The sequence below is a fragment of the Coregonus lavaretus genome (assembly GCF_964263955.1).
Source record: "Coregonus lavaretus genome assembly, contig: HAP1_SCAFFOLD_1366, whole genome shotgun sequence".
NCBI classification, from domain to species: domain Eukaryota; kingdom Metazoa; phylum Chordata; class Actinopteri; order Salmoniformes; family Salmonidae; genus Coregonus; species Coregonus lavaretus.
In genome coordinates this window covers 17,877-40,669 of record NW_028160079.1, presented here as the reverse complement: position 1 = coordinate 40,669, position 22,793 = coordinate 17,877, and the positions used below count along the sequence as shown (strand labels likewise).

Sequence of the window (22,793 nt, the reverse complement as noted above, 5' to 3'; positions counted from 1 at the left end):
TACGGGTGGGTGTTGCTATGGTGACCAATGAGCTAAGATAAGGCGGGGATTTGCCTAGCAGTGATTTATAGATGGCCTGGAGCCAGTGGGTTTGGCGACGAATATGTAGTGAGGACCAGCCAACAAGAGCGTACAGGTCACAGTGGTGGGTAGTATATGGGGCTTTGGAGACAAAACGGATGTCACTGTGATAGACTACATCCAATTTGCTGAGTAGAGTGTTGGAGGCTATTTTGTAAATGACATCGCCGAAGTCAAGGATCGGTAGGATAGTCAGTTTTACGAGGGCATGTTTGGCAGCATGAGTGAAGGAGGCTTTGTTGCGAAATAGGAAACCGATTCTAGATTTAACTTTGGATTGGAGATTCTTAATGTGAGTCTGGAAGGAGAGTTTACAGTCTAACCAGACACCTAGATATTTGTAGTTGTCCACATACTCTAGGTCAGACCTGTCGAGAGTAGTGATTCTAGTCGGGTGGGCGGGTGCAAGCAGCGTTCGGTTGAAGAGCATAAATTTAGTTTTACTAGTGTTTAAGAGCAGTTGGAGGCTACTGAAGGAGTGTTGTATGGCATTGAAGCTCGTTTGGAGGTTTGTTAACACAGTGTCCAATGAAGGGCCAGATGTATACAAAATGGTGTCGTCTGCGTAGAGGTGGATCTGAGAGTCACCAGCAGCAAGAGCGACGTCATTGATATACACAGAGAAAAGAGTCGGCCCAAGAATTGAACCCTGTGGCACCCCCATCGAGACTGCCATAGGTCCAGACAACAGGCCCTCCGATTTGACACATTGAACTCTATCTGAGAAGTAGTTGGTGAACCAGGCGAGGCAGTCATTTGAGAAACCAAGGCTATTTAGTCTGCCAATAAGAATGCGGTGGTTGACAGAGTCGAAAGCCTTGGCTAGGTCAATGAAAACGGCTGCACAGTACTGTCTATTATCGATCGCGGTTATAATATCGTTTTGGACCTTGAGCGTGGCTGAAGTGCACCCATGACCAGCTCGGAAACCGGATTGCATAGCGGAGAAGGTACGGTGGGATTCGAAATGGTCGGTGATCTGTTTGTTGACTTGGCTTTCAAAATCTTTTGAAAGGCAGGGCAGGATGGATATGGGTCTGTAACAGTTTGGATCTAGAGTGTCACCCCCTTTGAAGAGGGGGATGACCGCGGCAGCTTTCCAATCTCTGGGGATCTCAGACGTCACGCAAGAGAGGTTGAACAGGCTAGTAATAGGGGTTGCGACAATTTCGGCGGCTAGTTTTAGAAAGAAAGGGTCCAGATTGTCTAGCCCAGATGATTTGTAGGGGTCCAGATTTTGCAGCTCTTTCAGAACATCAGCTGTCTGGATTTGTGTGAAGGAGAAGCGGGGGGGGCATGGGCAAGTTGCAGCGGAGGGTGCAGAGCTGGTGGCCGGGGTAGTGGTAGCCAGGTGGAAAGCATGGCCAGCCGTAGCAAAATGCTTGTTGAAATTCTCGATTATTGTAGATTTATCGGTGGTGATAGTGTTTCCTAGCCTCAGTGCAGTGGGCAGCTGGGAGGAAGTGCTCTTATTTTCCATGGACTTTACAGTGTCCCAAAACTTTTTGGAGTTAGTGCTACAGGATGCAAATTTCTGTTTGAAAAAGTTAGCCTTTGCTTTCCTAACTGCTTGTGTATATTGGTTCCTAACTTCCCTGAAAAGTTGCATATCGCGGGGGCTATTTGATGCTAATGCAGTACGCCACAGGATGTGTTTGTGCTGGTCAAGGGCAGTCAAGTCTGAGGAGAACCAGGGGCTATATCTGTTCTTAGTTCTGTATTTTTTGAAAGGGGCATGTTTATTTAAGATTGAGAGGAAATTACTTTTAAAGAGCAACCAGGCATCCTCTACTGACGGAATGAGATCTATATCCATCCAGGATACCTGGGCCAGGTCAATTAGGAAGGCCTGCTCGCTGAAGTGTTTTTGGGAGCGTTTGACAGTGATGAGGGGTGGTCGTTTGACCGCGGACCCGTTACGGACGCAGGCAATAAGGCAGTGATCGCTGAGATCCTGGTTGAAGACAGCGGAGGTGTATTTAGAGGGTAAGTTAGTCAGGATGATATCTATGAGGGTACCCATGTTTACGGATTTAGGGTTGTACCTGGTAGGTTCGTTGATAATTTGTGTGAGATTGAGGGCATCTAGTTTAGATTGTAGGATGGCCGGGGTGTTAAGCATATCCCAATTTAGGTCACCAAGCAGTACGAACTCTGAGGATAGATGGGGGGCAATCAATTCACATATGGAGTCCAGGGCACAGCTGGGGGCTGAGGGGGGTCTGTAGCAAGCGGCAACAGTGAGAGATTTATTTCTGGAAAGGTGGATTTTTAGAAGTAGAAGCTCAAACTGTTTGGGCACAGACCTGGATAGTATGATAGAGCTCTGCAGGCTATCTCTACAGTAGATTGCAACTCCACCCCCTTTGGCAGTTCTATCTAGATGGAAAATGTTATAGTTGGGGATGGAAATTTCAGAATTTTTGGTGGCCTTCCTAAGCCAGGATTCAGACACTGCTAGAACATCAGGGTTGGCGGAGTGTGCTAACGCAGTGAATAACTCAAACTTAGGAAGGAGGCTTTTGATATTTACGTGCAGAAAACCAAGACTTTTACGGTTACAGAAGTCAACAAATGATAGCTCCTGGGGAGTAGGAGTGATACTGGGGGCTGCAGGGCCTGGGTTAGCCTCTACATCACCAGAGGAACAGAGGAGGACTAGAATAAGGATACGACTAAAGGCTTTAAGAACTGGTCTTCTAGTGCGTTGGGTACATAGAATAAAGGGGGCAGTTCTCCGGGCGTTGTAGAAAAGATTCAGGGCATTATGTACAGAAAAGGATATGGAAGGATATGAGTACAGTTCAGGTAACCCTAAGCGTTGGGTAACAATGAAAGAGATAGCGTCACTGGAGGCACCGATTGAGCTGGTCTCGGCGTGTATGGGGGGTGGAACAAAGGAACTATTTGAGGCAGTTTGAGAGGGACTAGGGGTTCTACAGTGACATTGTATAATAAGAACTAACCCAAACAGCAATAGGCAAGGCATAATTGACATGGGAGGGAGGCATAAAGCAGTCACAGGTGTTATTAGAGAGAGCTACGACAACAACTGGAAATAGCGATAACGTTTGGGCTAAGGCTAAACAGAATAAACAGGACAGGGTACCGTGTAAAGGAACAGTCCAGCAGGCATCAGCTGTGCAGCTGAGTGATCATAAGGTCCAGTGAACAGCAATATGCGAGTCCGAGAGCAGTTCAAATTGGTGCTTCAGCACAGCTAGCAGGGAGCACAGTTGTAGTTTGCGTGTGCTAGCGGGCCGGGGCTGGCAGATGGATCTTCGTGGTCGTCGCAACGGGAAGCCTGTTGAAACCACATCAGACTATTTCGTCGGCAAACCAGTCGTGTTGGATCGGCGGGGCTCAGTGTCAACACTAGGAGGTCCCGTCCGGTTGACAGAGAGGTAGATAGCCGGGCGATGGGCCTGAGGCTAGCTCAAGGCTAACTGGTGCTTGCTATAGGGCAATGGTAATTAGCCAACAACAGGTTGCAGCTAGCTAGCTGGTTGCGATGATCCGGCACTAGGGTCCAGTGATTCCGGCAGAAAGTCCAATAAGCTCTGGGTCGATAGCACGCTGTGCAGACTGGCCGACGAATTGTCCAGGCTAGAGCTAGAGCTGGCTGGTGGATAGTGTAGGCCACGGACAGTGGTGAAGACGCTAACGGTGACTAATAGCAAGTAGCCATTCAGTTGCAGCTACACTAGCTACACTAGTTTCAGCTTAAGGTTCTTGATGAAAGTTATAAAGAAATAATATAATCCTTTCCACGTTGGGTGAGGCGGGTTGCAGGAAAGTATATTTAGTTAAAGAATGAAAAGTAAAAATTTAGAAATATATACAAAATAGACAAAAAAAACAAGAAACGGGATATTTACACAAGGACAATGAATAAAAGCGACCGCACTGCTACGCCATCTTGGAAACAAACCAAACCATCTTTCACTGAGGGGGGCATGTACACAAATATTTTGAGCTTTCTTCAGGATAAAACACACACACGTTTGTTTTACTGTATTTGTGGGGATCAAAAAAGTATGCCCATTCAAAATCCTATTTTCCCTAACCCTAATGCTAATTCTAACCTAAACCCTAACCGTAACCCTAAACCTAACCCCTAAACCTAAAATAGCCTTTTACCTTGTAGGGACCAGTGAAATGTCCCCACTTGTCCCAACTTGTCCTTGTTTTACTGTCATTGTAAGGACATCTGGTCCCCACAAGGATAGTAGAACTAAACCACACACACACACACACACACACACACACACACACACACACACACACACACAAAACAAGGTTACATTTTAATTTGTTTGTTTTTAGCATGATTTATGAATCCTGAGTTCTTGAGTTGTTTCGTAGTTGATTTTTGGTCGTCTGGTTTACTGTAACAAATCCTCTCCTTGTTGAATCAGAGCCTTGGACTACTATTCTGTCTTTACCTTCTCCAGCTTTAATGGAAAATATAAATGCTTTGCTAATAAACATTTTTAAAGACATTATACTGTTCTCAAGATCATTTGTTACAAGATTATGTGCTCTGTGAGTTTAGGTGTGAAATTGTTGTATCAGAAATAGTTTGCTGTGTTGGAGCCAACAATAGAAATTATAACTCAGTAGTTAACATCATGTCATGGAACCTGCAGCCTTCTGGTACTGCAACTTCTTGACATAACTTTAACACTTTAGGTTGGAGGACATCTGAGGTTTTGAGTTGTGTCTACTGTGACCAGGGTTCATTTCCTGTATAGAAGGCAGCCATCACTCCATCTCTGCAGCACCTGCCCTCTCAATTCTATACATTTCTTTGTGTAATCATTAGTGACCTATTTTCCAGCAGAAGGTAACAGGATAATCGTGACTATTGATCCCAAAGAGCCCTTGCTGAAAGGGGCAGTGCAATCAAAAATGTGAGTTTCTTGTTTGTTTTTAAATTATATTTCCACACAATGAGGTTGAAATAATACTGTGAAATTGTAACACATTTGGATAATGCCCTTTTAGTGTAAGAGCTTTTTGAAGAAAAAAATGCCAGGATTTTCAGATGTTCAAGTGGGATGGAGTTTTTGACCCACAGAATGACATCACAATCTGAAATGATTATTCTGATTCTGTTTTATTTGCATATGTATCCTCCTACTTTGAAGGGGTAAGCTGGGTAGGCTCTAGTCTATACAATCCTCTCCGCCAATCAGGGCTCTGTATTTAAATATATTTAAATTTGTATCAGCACGCACATATGATCACACAGAGCATTTCAATGTCAAAAGGAGGCTCAGGAAAATAAATCATGAAAAATGTATTTTTGATTTGTTTTCATGAAATGAACACAGACAGTGATTTAAAAATAAAATGAAACTGCATGGGGGCTTGAACAACGTTGTAGTGACTATGAGTTTGGGTTAAACTAGTCTATATAATGCAATAGTTGCTATCTGCCACTGAGGGGGGCATGTACACACAAACAGAAGCAGGAAGAGTTAAAGTGAGGTCTGTGAACATTGGGAAGTAGAGTCATTCTCGACTGGTGCCTTTGTCCTTGACTGATCTACACATTAGTACACAGATACTGTGTCACACACACAGACTCAAACCTTCACGACTCCCCACCTCTTTGACCTCTTTCATGGGGCCCATGCCCACCTCTTTGACCTCTATGATGGGGCCCATGCCCACCTCTTTGACCTCTTTGATGGGGCCCATGCCCACCTCTCTGACGGCCCCTTGTCCACCAGCTCTTTGATTTCTCCCTCCCCCTTGCTGTCTATCCTGCTCCTTGTTAAAGAAATTGCAAGTGTTCACACACACCCTTTTATATGGTGACCAATAGTGGTTGCACTATGTTTTACATTTTAGTCATTTAGCAGACGCTCTTATCCAGAGCGACTTACAGTTAGTGATTGCATACATTTTCATACTGGCCCCCCGTGGGAAACGAACCCACAACCCTGGCGTTGCAAGCGCCATGCTCTACCAACTGAGCTACAGGGGACTATGTGAAATCAATTAGTACTAATGAATATTCATTATGTATGGTTATCATGTATCATACATGTCATTTAGATGTTTATACTATACAAACACACATTGTATTTATGTAGTTCTCTAAATACATATATAGTAGACAAACCAGTCAAAAATCAATATGTTTACCAACGGTTAAGTGACTAACCATTAAGCGCCGTTGGATTGCATGATGGTCAAATGTATTTAAACAAATGTGAAGAGAATCATATGAAAAGTATTGTGATTATTACATTGTTAAAGGCAATTACTTTATATGAAAGGTATTTCTAGATGAAACACTGATCATGTTTGGTGAAAAGGTTTGTGTGATTTTGTGTTTTGTACTTAGTCAATTGAAAATGTGCTTAAAGTTTTGAAAAAACAGCCTTTTTTGTCACGCTCTGGCTCCGGGACTCTGTATGTTGAGCCAGGGTGTGTTCGTTCTGTGTGGGTTGTTTCTATGTTGGGTGTTCTAGGTTGTTGTTTTCTGTGTTGGCCTAAGGGACTCCCAATCAGAGGCAACGAGTGTCAGCTGTTTGCTGGTTGTCTCTGATTGGGAGCCATACTTAACTGTCTGTGTTTCACTTTGTGTTTGTGGGTTTTTGTTCCTTTACGGTCATTGTTACTGTGGACTTCACGTATCGTCTATTGTTTTGGTTTTTGCACTTTAATATAATAAAGTCAATCATGTTCGCTCAACACGCTGCGTATTGGTCTACTTCGCTTCAAGACGATCGTGACAGAAAAACCCACCATACAACGACCAAGCAGCGTGTCCAGGAGCAGGCAGACTGGACATGGGAGGAAGCGCCAGGAAAGGAGATGGAGAGGCTGGCGATGGCCCAGGTGGGCAAAGTGTGGTCCTGGGAGGACATGCTCGGGGGCAAGGGACCTTGGGGTAGGATCAAGGCCCTGGCGAGAGAGGAGCAGCGGCGTCAGCAGTGCCATCGTCGGACGGACGAGAGGCACCCCAAGAATTTTTTAGGGGGGGGCACAGGGCATGGACGACGGGGCTGACGGAGGCAGAGAAGGGGCGTATTCAAAAGGCCACCAGGTTACGGGGGCCACTGGTCAAAGTAGGGAAAGGAGGTTTAGAGGCACGGCGAGAGGTACTGGGGTGTGTTACCAGTCCGGTCCGGCCCGGTCCAGTTCCCGGAGTAGAGCCAGTGGTGTGTGTCCCCAGTACGGTCCGGCCTGTTACGGCCCCTCGCACCAAATGGACGGTGCGCGTCTCCAGCCCGGTCCGGCCTGTTCCTGCCTCTCGCACCAAGCCTACGGTGTGCGTCGCCAGTCCTGCCCGGCCTGTTCCTGCTCCACGCACCAAGCCTACGGTGTGCAACGCCAGCCCAGCCCGGCCTGTTCCTGCTCCACGCACCAAACCTACGGTGTGCGTCGCCAGCCCAGCCCGGCCTGTTCCTGCTCCACGCACCAAGCCTACGGTGTGCGTCGCCAGCCCAGCCCGGCCTGTTCCTGCTCCACGCACCAAACCTACGGTGTGCGTCGCCAGCCCAGCCCGGCCTGTTCCTGCTCCACGCACCAAGCCTACGGTGTGCGTCGCCAGCCCTGCCCGGCCTGTCCCTGCTCCACGCACCAAGCCTACGGTGTGCGTCGCCAGCCCTGCCCGGCCTGTTCCTGCTCCACGCACCAAACCTACGGTGTGCGTCGCCAGCCCAGCCCGGCCTGTTCCTGCTCCACGCACCAAGCCTACGGTGTGCGTCGCCAGCCCTGCATGGCCTGTCCCTGCTCCACGCACCAAGCCTACGGTGTGCGTCGCCAGCCCTGCCCGGCCTGTTCCTGCTCCACGCACCAAACCTACGGTGTGCGTCGCCAGCCCAGCCCGGCCTGTTCCTGCTCCACGCACCAAGCCTACGGTGTGCGTCGCCAGCCCTGCCCGGCCTGTCCCTGCTCCACGCACCAAGCCTACGGTGTGCGTCGACAGCCCAGCCCGGCCTGTCCCTGCTCCACGCACCAAGCCTACGGTGTGCGTCGACAGCCCAGCCCGGCCTGTTCCTGCTCCACGCACCAAGCCTACGGTGTGCGTCGACAGCCCAGCCCGGCCCGTTCCTGCCACTCGCACCAAGCCAGGGGTGCGAGTCGTCAGCCTGGTTCAGCCCATTCCTGCTACTCGCACCAAGCCCGGGGTACGAGTCGTCCGCCTGGTAAGACCGGTCAGCTGCTCCACAACGGAGCGTAAGCAATCCGCTCCGTCAATGTCCAGTCCAGATCCAGCCAGCGGGGTCAGACCGGACCAGGGGCGCTATGGGGGGTTGATTGGAGGGTGGTGGGCAAGGCCGGAGCCAGAACCACCGCCGAGGAGGTATGCCCACCCAGCCCTCCCTTGTTTAGCCCTTATTGAGGCGCGGTCGCAGTCCGCGCCTTTAGGGGGGGGTACTGTCACGCTCTGGCTCCGGGACTCTGTATGTTGAGCCAGGGTGTGTTCGTTCTGTGTGGGTTGTTTCTATGTTGGGTGTTCTAGGTTGTTGTTTTCTGTGTTGGCCTAAGGGACTCCCAATCAGAGGCAACGAGTGTCAGCTGTTTGCTGGTTGTCTCTGATTGGGAGCCATACTTAACTGTCTGTGTTTCACTTTGTGTTTGTGGGTTTTTGTTCCTTTACGGTCATTGTTACTGTGGACTTCACGTATCGTCTATTGTTTTGGTTTTTGCACTTTAATATAATAAAGTCAATCATGTTCGCTCAACACGCTGCGTATTGGTCTACTCCTTTTGAAGACGATCGTGACATTTTTGATGATCTGTTTTCAGTTTTGTACTAAGAGTTGTGAAATGTTACCACATACATGTGAAAATAGTATGAAAGCGATCAAAAAAAAAATCATGAATATTTTTAAAGACATTTTATTCTTCTCAAGATCATTTGTGATTTTGAGAGTGACATTCTGATGTATCTGAAGTAGTTTGCTGTATTGGAGCCAACAACAGAATGAATAGCTCAGTATTTAACATGACATTATGGAATGAGTTTAGCTTAAACTTGCAGCATTCTGAGCTAACTTTCACACTTATCCTTAGAGGACATCTGTGGTTGTGAGCTGTACATTTCCTGTATAGAAAAGGGAGAGAGACAGAGAGCGTTCTTGTTGAATGTAAAATAATATCAGACTGGGTTGTGGTCCGGAGGACCCTGAACCATGAACCTGGTTTAAAATGAGAGTCTGTGGAGGTCTTGGTCTAGTACCCATCACTACATCGCTGTAGCACATGACCCCTCTAATCTATCAATGTCTAGCACATAGAGTACATTTATCATATCGTTTCTTATATACCGAAATATAGATTTTTGACAATGGAAATATTGTGCATGTCACCCAATTATCAAGTCTTTGTATCATTAGTGGCCTATGTTCCAGTAGAGGGTAACAGGATAGTAGTGACTCTTTGTCCCAAAGAGCCCTTAGAGAAAGCTGAAAGCTTAAATAAGTTACATTGTAGTGACTATGATTTTGGGGTTAAACTAGTCCATATGATGCAATAGTTGCTATCTACCACTGAGGGGGCCATGTACACACAAACAGAAGCAGGAAGAGAGTTACAGACAGTGAAGTCTATTAACATTAGGAAGTAGAGTCATTCTGGCTGGTACCTTGGTCCTTGACACACATTTGTACTCAGGTACCATATAATATACCAGGCAGACTGAAACCATAAACATGGCTCTTCATCTCTCCCTCCTCCTCCTCCTCCTCTTCCTCATCCTCACCCTCATCCTCTTTGTACTCTCAGCAGGTAAGGGTACTATTTCTACGAATTAAGGGCGAAGTCCCCTGGGTCTATTCACTTAAAACACTGTATAATCAATCTCAATCATGAACGAGCTGTGTGTTGGAGCAATATGATTCATTTTGTATTTTTCCTTTGTACAGATTCTGTTAAATGTTAATTCTAATTTAAATGTGTTTTGTGTAGATGTGTCCACAGTGAGGTGTGTGTCTGTGCAGACAGGAGGCTCCATCACCATCCCATGTCACTATGATCTGATTCACATCAACCATGTGAAATACTGGTGTAAAGGATTAGGTTGGGAAGTGTGTTCTTATGTGGTACGTACTGACCATCCTAAGAGCAGTAGTAATGCCTCAATCTCTGATGACATCAACAAGAGAATCTTCACTATGACCATGACTAACCTGAAGTCACAGGACTCTGAGAATTACAGGTGTGTTGTGGAGATCAATGGAGGACCAGATATCAGGATAGAATGGTTCTACCTATCTTTCACTCCAGGTAAGATCCCTTCACTGTTTGTATCTAGTAAAGTAGAATGAATAGTGCTCAGCAATGTCCTATGGATTGTCCTGTAAACCTGCAATGTCAAATAAAAAATAATGACCCAATTATAAATATCATTTTACAACAAATGAAATGATAAATGTGTAACCAGTCTGAAATTCATAGACAGAGCTATACTGTATACGTAGGTGCAAGAACTGACCGTGTTTTGAAGCTGGACAGCGTTTGTTTACAATTACATGACATAGTGTCTCTAGCTTCCCCTCAGTTCCCTCTCTGTTGCAGCATGACATAGTGTCTCTAGCTTCCCCTCAGTTCCCTCTCTGTTGCAGCATGACATAGTGTCTCTAGCTTCCCCTCAGTTCCCTCTCTGTTGCAGCATGACATAGTGTCTCTAGCTTCTCTTCAGTTCCCTCTCTGTTGCAGCTTGACATAGTGTCTCTAGCTACCCCTCAGTTCCCTCTCTGTTGCAGCATGACATAGTGTCTCTAGTTTCTATTCAGTTCCCTCTCTGTTGCAGCATGACACAGGGTCTCTAGCTTCCCCTCACTTCCCTCTTTGTTGCAGCATGACATAGTGTCTCTAGCTTCTCTTCAGTTCCCTCTCTGTTGCAGCATGACCCAGTGTCTCTAGCTTCCCTTCAGTTCCCTCTCTGTTGCAGCATGACATAGTGTCTCCAGCTTCCCCTCATTTCCCTCTCTGTTGCAGCATGACCTAGTGTCTCTAGCTTCTCTTCAGTTCCCTCTCTGTTGCAGCATGACATAGTGTCTCTAGCTTCCCTTCAGTTCCCTCTCTGTTGCAGCATGACATAGTGTCTCTAGCTTCTCTTCAGTTCCCTCTCTGTTGCAGCATGACATAGTGTCTCTAGCTTCCCTTCAGTTCCCTCTCTGTTGCAACATAACACAGTGTCTCTAGCTTCCCCTCAGTTCCCTCTCTTTTGTAGCATGACATAGTGCATGTCTCTAGCTTCCTTTAGTTCCCCTTGAGCTCTCTTCAGTTCTATGGTTTTACGTCATAAGGATTCACATGCTGTAAAAACACTGTTGGATGCATTGTGTAGAGCAAGGCTCACCCTGTCTCATCTGATTTAGAAAGGTTCTGATCTCTAATTCTGTGTCTCATACCATCACACACACTACTATAAACTTTCTCACAAATAGGTGCACGAAAACGCACACACACGAGCACACAAGCACACTATTATAAATACCCTTAGTCTCTGCCTTTTTAGTGTTCTCTCTATCCTTTTGGTGGAAATGTTCACACTCTCATTCCATTAAAGAAACACACACGTCAGAGAGGGGCTCTGCGCAATCTCACTGTAGACGCCTGTAGTGTCTCTGAAAACATCACAACGCTCCCCAGTGTTGCCATGACAACAGATTGCGTTTGCCATAGCTAGCTACCTCTGGAACGCAACGGCAGCACACAGGTGCATCACATACAAATTGTATAACACAGATGAAATGAGCAGGATCACACAGGTGCAGAACGTAGAAGTGGGACAACATAGATCAGGTAGGCAGGAGCACATGGAATACAAATAGAACAGACACATAGTTCCATAGGGAGAGCTATATGCTACAGTTCTTAAACAGTGCTCAAGGATTATCATTAAATGCCATGGGGAGAGTCTGATTATGATAATTTCTCTAAAGTTTCCCATCCGTCAGTTTTTCAGAGGTGAGGAGCTCGCATCCTATCAGAGCTTGTCAGAGATGAGGAGCTCTCATCCTAAGAGAGGGAGGTCTGAGTCAATCACAAAGTGCTGCTTAAAGACCCTCTTAAAGACGTGACAGAGGAGGAGAAAAGCTCTTTATCAGTTCCTCACTGTAGAGGGAGCTGTCACTGCCAGGATCATCAGACGGACAGACAGGGTAGTGTAAAGAAGTGTTCACACAGTACACACTGTCTTAGTTTTGACAACACATGGACTACTGAACGTCCAGTTTAAGAAAAAACGTTATACCCCCCCACACACATACACAGCAGGATGATAATGTTGAGCTACCTGTAAACTACTTCATAAGAAAGTGATAAACCTTAATGATGCAACCTCAGACAAAATCTTAGAGAGAGAGAGAGAGAGAGAGAGAGAGAGAGAGAGAGAGAGAGAGAGAGAGAGAGACTATTTTCTACAGAAGATAATCCCACCATCCAGAGGCAATCCAAAACATTGGCCTCTTGCCCTCTCTCTAATCCAGTGGTTGTCAGAGTAGGTCCTCTGTCCTCACCCAGTCCTAATCCAAAGGATATTAGCTACTAGCAACCAGTCCTAATCCAAAGGATATTAGCTACTAGCAACCAGTCCTAATCCAGAGGATAATAGCTACTAGCACCCAGTCCTAATCCAAAGGATATTAGCTACTAGCAACCAGTCCTAATCCAGAGGATAATAGCTACTAGCACCCAGTCCTAATCCAAGTTTCCGGGACACATCATCTAGGTCCCGACTCCGACCCACTGTGAGTTTCCTTAGAACACATCCACTAAAATTGATTTACAGTATTAGGCAATTACTGTGTGTCAATGAGCTCTGTCTAATAAAGAAATGGTAGACAGCCAAGATTCCCCCATTCACATCACAATATAAAGCTTTTTTTTCTATGAATGTATGAACTCTTTATAGAGACCAACGATGGAAAGATAACTCATAATTACAGATATCTCCAGAGCCCTGTCACAGCTTGGCATCAATCATGAGTCTTTGTGTGTGTGTGTGTGTGTGCACGCACATGTGTGTTTGCACTTAGTGAAAAAGATGACAGTTGATGCCATTGAACATCCATAGAGAGAGACAGTGTTTTTCTGTTTTTGTTAACAGGAAAACAAATGGGAACAATTTAATGAATGTGAAATGTTCTCTCTCACACAATACAATCCCCAGCTGGAATGTGCAAGTCTATAACATCATTGACTAACAATACTTTCCCTTTATTAAATAGAGTAAGAACAAATGTGTGTGACTCTGACCTCTACAGGACAACATAAAGAAGAATGAATGATCAATGGATTGATTGAAAGGACAAATTATCAATGGAAGTGCTTGGAAGGATGAATGATCAATGGAAGTGCTTGGAAGGATGAATTATCAATGGAAGTGATTTGAAGGACAAATGATCAGTGGAAATTATAGGAAGGATGAATGATCAATGGAAGTGATTGGAAGGATGAATGATCAATGGAAGTGATTGGAAGGATGAATGATCAATGGAAGTGATTGGAAGGATGAATGATCAATGGAAGTGATAGAAAGTATGAATGATCAATGGAAGTGATAGGAAGGATGAATGATCAATGGAAGTGATAGGAAGGATGAATGATCAATGGAAGTGATGGGAATGATGAATGATCAATGGAAGTGATAGGAAGGATGAATGATCAATGGAAGTGTTAGGAAGGATGAATGATCAATGGAAGTGATAGGAAGGATGAATGATCAATGGAAGTGATAGGAAGGATGAATGATCAATGGAAGTGATAGGAAGGATGAATGATCAATGGAAGTGATGGGAAGGATGAATGATCAATGGAAGTGATAGGAAGGATGAATGATCAATGGAAGTGATAGGAAGGATGAATGATCAATGGAAGTGATAGGAAGGATGAATGATCAATGGAAGTGATTGAAACGCAGCGGAGGAGAGATAAATACGTATTCTTCCATTAGAATGGATCAATAATAACCGTAAGGCCACATATGAACTGCTTATAATCAATAAATGATTTAACCCTTTATTGAGGCATGACACAACATCATTATCTTCACATTCTCCAATCAGGTTGGAAATTGTAGCATTGAATCCTCTTGATGACATTGATCCCTTCAGTATGGAAGAGGGTAGTAATCCTCTCTTTAGTATGGAAGAGGGTAGTAATCATCCCTTCAGTATGGAATATGGAAGTAATCCTCTCTTCGGTATGGAAGTAATCATCCCTTCAGTATGGAAGAGGGTAGTAATCATCCCTTCAGTATGGAATATGGAAGTAATCCTCTCTTCGGTATGGAAGTAATCATCCCTTCAGTATGGAAGAGGGTAGTAATCATCCCTTTAGTATGGAAGAGGGTAGTAATCATCCCTTTAGTATGGAAGAGGGTAGTAATCATCCCTTTAGTATGGAAGAGGGTAGTAATCATCCCTTCTTTATGGAAGAGGGTAGTAATCATCCCTTTAGTATGGAAGAGGGTAGTAATCATCCCTTTAGTATGGAAGAGGGTAGTAATCATCCCTTTAGTTTGGAAAGGGGTAGTAATCATCCCTTTAGTATGGAAAGGGGTAGTAATCATCCCTTCAATATGGAAAGGGGTAGTAATCATCCCTTCAGTATGGAAAGGGGTAGTAATCATCCCTTCAATATGGAAAGGGGGAGTAATCATCCCTTCAATATGGAAAGGGGTAGTAATCATCCCTTCAATATGGAAGAGGGTAGTAATCATCCCTTCAATATGGAAGAGGGTAGTAATCATCCCTTCAGTATGGAAGAGGGTAGTAATCATCCTTTCAATTTGGAAAGGGGTAGTAATCATCCCTTCAGTATGGAAGAGGGTAGTAATCATCCCTTCAATATGGAAAGGGGTAGTAATCATCCCTTCAATATGGAAAGGGGTAGTAATCATCCCTTCAGTATGGAAAGGGGTAGTAATCATCCCTTCAATATGGAAAGGGGTAGTAATCATAACTTCAATATGGAAAGGGGTTGTAATCATCCCTTCAGTATGGAAGAGGGTAGTAATCATCCCTTCAATATGGAAGAGGGTAGTAATCATCCCTTCAGTATGGAAGAGGGTAGTAATCATCCTTTCAATATGGAAAGGGGTAGTAATCATCCCTTCAGTATGGAAGAGGGTAGTAATCATCCCTTCAATATGGAAAGGGGTAGTAATCATCCCTTCAATATGGAAAGGGGTAGTAATCATCCCTTCAGTATGGAAAGGGGTAGTAATCATCCCTTCAATATGGAAAGGGGTAGTAATCATCCCTTCAATATGGAAAGGGGTAGTAATCATCCCTTCAGTATGGAAGAGGGTAGTAATCTCTGATCATTACCAATCTCATCACTGGGTCTTTAGATGATATGGTGGCACATGTTCCAATACTAACATGAACCCTTTCCTCCTCCCTTCCTTGAGGTAATCATTGATCTGCTATGACTGTGATGTGGGAAAGCATTTGAAGTGGTCCCTTGTTGTCACCTATCCTTTATTGTTAGATCTGGGGCCTGTCCTTTAATGTTAGATCTGGGGCCTGTCCTTTAATGTTAGATCTGGGGCCTGTCCTTTAATGTTAGATCTGGGGCCTGTCCTTTAATGTTAGATCTGGGGCCTGTCCATTAATGTTAGATCTGGGGCCTGTCCATTAATGTTAGATGGCCGTATGTGGCCCAATGCATCAAGCGTCTCAGAATAGCAGCGCTGATCTAGGAACAGGTCCTCCGTGTCCATTTAATCTGATTCAATGTGATCTAAAAAAGCAAAAAGTATCTTAAATCAGCACTCTTACTACGATACGTACTTATGGCCCCAGGTGCTCTCATGTGATTGCCATGCTACCTGGTACCTATGATACAGCCATACCCATTATGCTGGTGACGACTCACAAGCAGGGCCGTAATCAGGGAGTTTCAGAGAGGTCCTGAAGGGGGGGGGGACATTTTTGTGAATGTTGAAGCTCATTTTTCTGCATTTCTATACAATGCAACTTTAAAATGCTGTTTGGAGAACAGCAAAACAAGCCAAAATTATCCCAGTCATTATCACCTTGGCTACTGTAGGTTCATTCACCTCAGTCCATCTACAGACACATACAGTGGGGGAAAAAAGTATTTAGTCAGCCACCAATTGTGCAAGTTCTCCCACTTAAAAAGATGAGAGAGGCCTGTAATTTTCATCATAGGTACACGTCAACTATGACAGACAAATTGAGAAAATGTTTTCCAGAAAATCACATTGTAGGATTTTTAATGAATTTATTTGCAAATTATGGTGGAAAATAAATATTTGGTCACCTACAAACAGGCAAGATTTCTGGCTCTCACAGACCTGTAACTTCTTCTTTAAGAGGCTCCTCTGTCCTCCACTCGTTACCTGTATTAATGGCACCTGTTTGAACTTGTTATCAGTATAAAAGACACCTGTCCACAACCTCAAACAGTCACACTCCAAACTCCACTATGGCCAAGACCAAAGAGCTGTCAAAGGACACCAGAAACAAAATTGTAGACCTGCACCAGGCTGGGAAGACTGAATCTGCAATAGGTAAGCAGCTTGGTTTGAAGAAATCAACTGTGGGAGCAATTATTAGGAAATGGAAGACATACAAGACCACTGATAATCTCCCTCGATCTGGGGCTCCATGCAAGATCTCACCCCGTGGGGTCAAAATGATCACAAGAACGGTGAGCAAATATCCCAGAACCACACGGGGGGACCTAGTGAATGACCTGCAGAGAGCTGGGACCAAAGTAACAAAGCCTACCATCAGTAACACACTACGCCGCCAGGGACTCAAATCCTGCAGTGCCAGATGTGTCCCCCTGCTTAAGCCAGTACATGTCCAGGCCCGTCTGAAGTTTGCTAGAGTGCATTTGGATGATCCAGAAGAGGATTGGGAGAATGTCATATGGTCAGATGAAACCAAAATAGAACTTTTTGGTAAAAACTCAACTCGTCGTGTTTGGAGGACAAAGAATGCTGAGTTGCATCCAAAGAACACCATACCTACTGTGAAGCATGGGGGTGGAAACATCATGCTTTGGGGCTGTTTTTCTGCAAAGGGACCAGGACGACTGATCCGTGTAAAGGAAAGAATGAATGGGGCCATGTATTGTGAGATTTTGAGTGAAAACCTCCTTCCATCAGCAAGGGCATTGAAGATGAAACGTGGCTGGGTCTTTCAGCATGACAATGATCCCAAACACACCACCCGGGCAACGAAGGAGTGGCTTCGTAAGAAGGATTTCAAGGTCCTGGAGTGGCCTAGCCAGTCTCCAGATCTCAACCCAATAGAAAATCTTTGGAGGGAGTTGCCCCAAAATATCATTGCTCTAGAGGAGATCTGCATGGAGGAATGGGCCAAAATACCAGCAACAGTGTGTGAAAACCTTGTGAAGACTTACAGAAAACGTTTGACCTGTGTCATTGCCAACAAAGGGTATATAACAAAGTATTGAGAAACTTTTGTTATTGACCAAATACTTATTTTCCACCATAATTTGCAAATAAATTCATAAAAAATCCTACAATGTGATTTTCTGGATTTTTTTTCCTCATTTTGTCTGTCATAGTTGACGTGTACCTATGATGAAAATTACAGGCCTCTCATCTTTTTAAGTGGGAGAACTTGCACAATTGGTGGCTGACTAAATACTTTTTTTCCCCACTGTAGCCTATTAGCTATACAATTGTAATGTTATACCCCTGAAAGGGGGGAAATATGAGAAATGATTCACACTGACACGTAGCATCAGCGACGAAATGGAAACCTATGACATTTTTAGAACTGTATTGTTTGCATGTTGATTATATTTTAATGTCGGCCTACAGGGAAGATAGGCCATGTGGAGATGTTCATATTGTTTTAAGTTCCTATCGTATTATTTTTTTTAAAGTTCCTAACATATTATTTTTTAAGTTCCTAACGTATTCTTTTTTTATGTTCCTAACTTATTCTTTTTTTACGTTCCTAACATATTATTTTTTAAAGTTCCTAACGTATTATTTTTTTTAGTTCCTAACTTATAAAAACTTTGCAAAGAGGCAGGCGCGAATAACTTAGTCAGATCAAGTCTATAAGCGTTCTGAGCTTTGATCAACGCTGGGATCAATATCTAGAGGTTGACCCGTATTTGATTTTGTTTATTGTGTACAAAGTATATATTTGTTTTATTATTAGCTTTATTAGAAGAAATTACGAGGTCCTGACCTCTGTGTCCTCATATGTAGTCACAGCCATGCTCATAAGTCATTGTAATCCATAGCCTAAACATGTTAATCTGGTCTCATTAACATGCTACCTGGCATCGTGTCTGATGAGTCAAAGGTCATTTAAATTCATAGTCCCAATTGTGTCTCTTCCTACATGGGTAAAAAAATTGTACAGTTGTGACATACAGTAGTAGGTGGCAAGCAATGATTTATATATGAGGGCAAGTCACTACCCTTTGTGCTATAAAGATCCAGACCTCTTCACATGGGATGAAGTGCGTTTAGGCTACTTTACACACATGAGAAGACACGGCAGTAGAAACTGTGTTCTCCATCTCCATTACATGGTTAGCTAGCTACATAGGCAATTCATTAATATAACAATTTGCTGTTATCAGATATAGGCCTAAAGTAGCTGCAAATCAGGTTGTTATGGACGTGTACACATCTGCAGAAGAGCTACGTCCATAACAACCTGATTTGCAGCCACTGGCCACTCATTTAGTGTTCAGACCGAGCATCGCGGCACTTAACAAAACTTCCCCCAACGGAAGATGCCCTGGTCCAATGACTCATGTGTAATGTAATGGAACTGAGAGTCATGATCAAGGGCTAGGTTACCTGCTGATGTACAGTAGCCATGGAAGATACTGAAAAAGATAGGGACTAGAACAGAAAATCAAGACAATGGACAAATGATGATACACTGGTGTTCAATATAAAGTAAGCTACGCTGACGTCAATAATAGGAAAGCATATTTTTTACATTGATAGTCTATGCCCCTCAAACTCAACTCTGGACCTCGAAGTCAGTTCCACTGCATTTTTGTATTGTTCCCATCTGATCAGGGACTGATTTAGACCTGGTACACCAGGGTGGTGCATTTAACTATCAGGTAGAACAGAAAACCAGTAGTCTCTGACTGAGGTAAAGTAGGTTTTATATCAGACATTAAACAGACATTCACCGTTAGCCTAATTAAAGTTTGACATACATTTCCATTTCTCTCTGATTACTTGAAAGGATCTTTCACGAGCTAATGTTTTTGTTAGGGGTGGACACATAAAGTCAAATGTTGATTTGATAGAAATAATCAAATCATTTAAAAATGCATTTAAATCTCTTTTTTACAACAACCTTTTCATTGATTGTGATAGAAACATCAAAACAAGTGAACATTATTCTAAAAAGGTCTGGCCTACTTTTACAACCTTTGATTTGTATAAAACATCAAGTATTGATTTGATAGAAATAATCAAATCATATAAACATGCATTTAAATCTCTTTTTTACAACAACCTTTTCATTGATTGCCATAGAAACATCAAACAAGTGAAACAATTTCTAAAACCATCTGGCCTACTTTTACAACCTTTGATTTTCATAAAAATTACGATTTGATAGAAATAATCAAATCATATAAAAATGCATTTACATCTCTTGTTCGCAATAATTTTTTTCATTGATTGTCATAGAAACATCAGAACAAGTGCAAAAATATTCTAAAAACATCCGGGAAAGACACTCAAAGAAGAAACAGATACTTTAATTGGAGAAACAGGAAGGACTGACATAAAGAAGAGGACAACAGAATGTTGAGAATATTCAAACATTTCATGATTAATCCTATCGTCAAGGCTTCACCCTCTTATTATATAGAAAAACATTGTCTCCTTCCTAGAAAACGTCAACATTCTAACTTAGTTTTAGTGTCTACTGAATCGCAATTGCTCAAACAATAGGCTGCATTAAATCTCGCTTAGCTAATTTTCTAAGCTTTGTGGAAAAGGAAGTGGACACCAGTGTGGCGTTTGACAATGTGCATCACAGTTCACAACATTAGTTCAGCTATACAGCTGAGGGATGGGGCTGGGGAAATTTCACCCCTCTCCAATTAATGAATGTTGAATGTCAACACTTATAAGCCACTGACAGGGCAGTTTCTCAAAATGTATTTTTCAATATTTTCAATAAACCACTAACTCAAGCTGAACTGGAAGAGGTGGCTGACTGGAAGAGGTGGCTGCAGCTATGGTCCATGTTGTGTCTACAACCGTCTCCAGCATCCCAGCCACCCAAGTCATAGACTGTTCTCTCTGCTATCATACAGCACGTGGTACCGGAGCGCCAAGTCCTGGACCAAAAGGCTCCTGAACAGCTTCTACCCCCAAGCCATAAGACTGCTAAATAGTTAACCAACTAGCTAGCCGGACTATCTGCATTGACCCTTTTACTATTTCTGACTCTATACACACACACAATGGACTCTACATACACACACAGACACACTCACATAACACGTACACACATTCGCCACACACACACTCATCACATATGCTGTTGCTACTGTCTATTATCTATTCTGTTGCCTAGTCACTTTACCCCTATCCAAATTGTATTTCGTACCTATCCAAATTGTAGTTCGTACCTATCCATATTGTATTTCGTGCCTCTCCATATGTAACATAATATTTAGTGAAATATGTCTAGACTAGATATTGGTGGAGCTAGATGTTTGCTCTGGTTAACCACTGACTTGAACTATAGACTGAAAGGACCATGAGACAGATTTCCAGTTGAATAGTGTTTATCAGTCATACATTGCGTTACGTCAGTTGGGAGGGGTTACAAAGGTACAGCAGTTGGCAATTATCACAAAAATACATACTAATGGAGAATAACAAGATCATAGTTATTAGACTCATGGCAAACATAGGAGTTAACAGTTGCAGTGTTATCCTGCGCTAACAAAGGGAAAACAACCCTTGCATTGAAAAGATAGAGCCGATGTCTGCGCCCATGCGGAAATCTAATAATAATAAAATCACCATTAAAATATGTCTGTTTAAGCTAGATATATGTTTTTTTTTGCATGGGCTAAGTCTCAATCCACCGCATCCGCCTATGGCGGCCTTCCACATCTGTGGAGGAAGGTGGCAGAGCTACGCAGGTGTTAGTCAGACCAGGAGACATTACGAAATTCGGTCTTCTCCAGAAAACATCTGTAGCATCCGAACGGTTTGGGCTACAAACTAGTATGACCCCTCTATGGAAAGATGAGACTCACAAACACGAGAGATATAGATCTACGATATAGATAGGACAGACACTTCAAAACAAACTTCCTTTGGATTTTTGGGGGGGAACTATCTGTTTTTCCATGCATGAATCTGTTATTCAATGTGCTTCTATGGGATAATAGTAGTACATTTCATCTAATAATGTTTATATATATTTTTTTATACCTACAGGGTCCTAAAATTCTATATCTAGTGGCTAAATGATCCTTGTTATGCACATCATTAAACAAATCAATATGTTAGCTTACTAGAAACCCAGCCCCGGGCCCTTAAACTCTAGGGGGTTAAACCGAACATGTAAGGTCCTTGGACTAAGGACTAAGGTTAGGTTCCAGTCCATTATTGGGCTACAGGTAGCCTATCCAAAACGCAGAGAAATGATACAGTCACAAAGAGCAGTAGTAAGCCTACACGGAGATAAAGTAATTTGGTTTTACCTGAACCATGCGGGGATTCCTTGAAGAGACGGAATGTGGTGTTTGGTGTAACAATTCCGTAATTTATAGTGGACTTTCGCCCGCAGCAAACTGTGATAACCTGACTGACAAGAGGTGTGTAGACGCTCCGTCACAAGTGACCACGCCTCTTCGTGAATATTCATAAATACTTTAGCCTATGCCAAGTTAGGAAATAAACGATCAATATGCCAAAACTTTAGTTGTACACAATCATAAATAAGCAAATTAATTCTATAAGGTTCCCTAAATGTGAACATGTAGTAGTTGAATGTTTTCTGGATTTTTTTATTTTGTCTATTATAGTTTCATGGAAGTTGACAACGGTATTATGACGAGATCAATGGGTAAATTGTATCAATAATCATTCTGAAAAATGTGTGTAAATTAATAATAACAGCTTTGTGTCCTTGACTCCTTCCTAAATTTTGCTGTACTTTGCACTTACTGTAGGTTCATCACTTCAACATCGCAGGTGGAACTCTACTGACACCTGCTGGATGAAGATAGAAATCATTAGTATTCAGTGGGTCAAACACCCTATTGGGATAGTTATGAATGAAGATAGGCCTAATCTGAATAAAATGGCAGTCAGAACACAATGAGTTTGCTGGCACCACAGAGATCCTATTAGGCTAAATAGTTCTATATCAAATCAAATTAAATTGTATTTGTCACATGCGCCGAATACAACCTACCTTACAGTGAAATGCTTACTTACAAGCCCTTAAACAACAATGCAGTTTTAAGAAAGTGTTAAGTAAAAAAATAGATAAGTAAGAAATAAAATAATAAAAATAGAAAATAACAAATAATTAAAGAGCAGCAGTAAAATAACAGTAGCGAGGCTATATACAGGGGGTACCGGTACAGAGTCAATGTGCGGGGGCACAGGGCGGCAGGTAGCTTAGTGGTTAAGAGCATTGTGCCGACTAGGTGAAAAATCTGTCTGTGCCCTTGAGCAAGGCACTTAACCCTAATTGCTCCTGTAAGTC

General features: G+C 43.3%; 1 protein-coding gene across 1 annotated transcript in view; it reads left to right on the top strand.

Moving 5' to 3' along the window:
- Positions 1 to 9,758: 9,758 nt before the first annotated feature.
- Positions 9,759 to 22,793, top strand: part of LOC311122188 (polymeric immunoglobulin receptor-like) — a gene marked incomplete at both ends in the record, with an annotated part of 30,566 nt that continues 17,531 nt past the window's right edge. Inside the window, 2 exons of the mRNA XM_084196583.1 lie at positions 9,759 to 9,834; positions 10,027 to 10,332. Coding sequence (XP_084052709.1) covers positions 9,759 to 9,834; positions 10,027 to 10,332 — 382 coding nt within the window. The remainder of the gene's footprint in view (positions 9,835 to 10,026; positions 10,333 to 22,793) is intronic.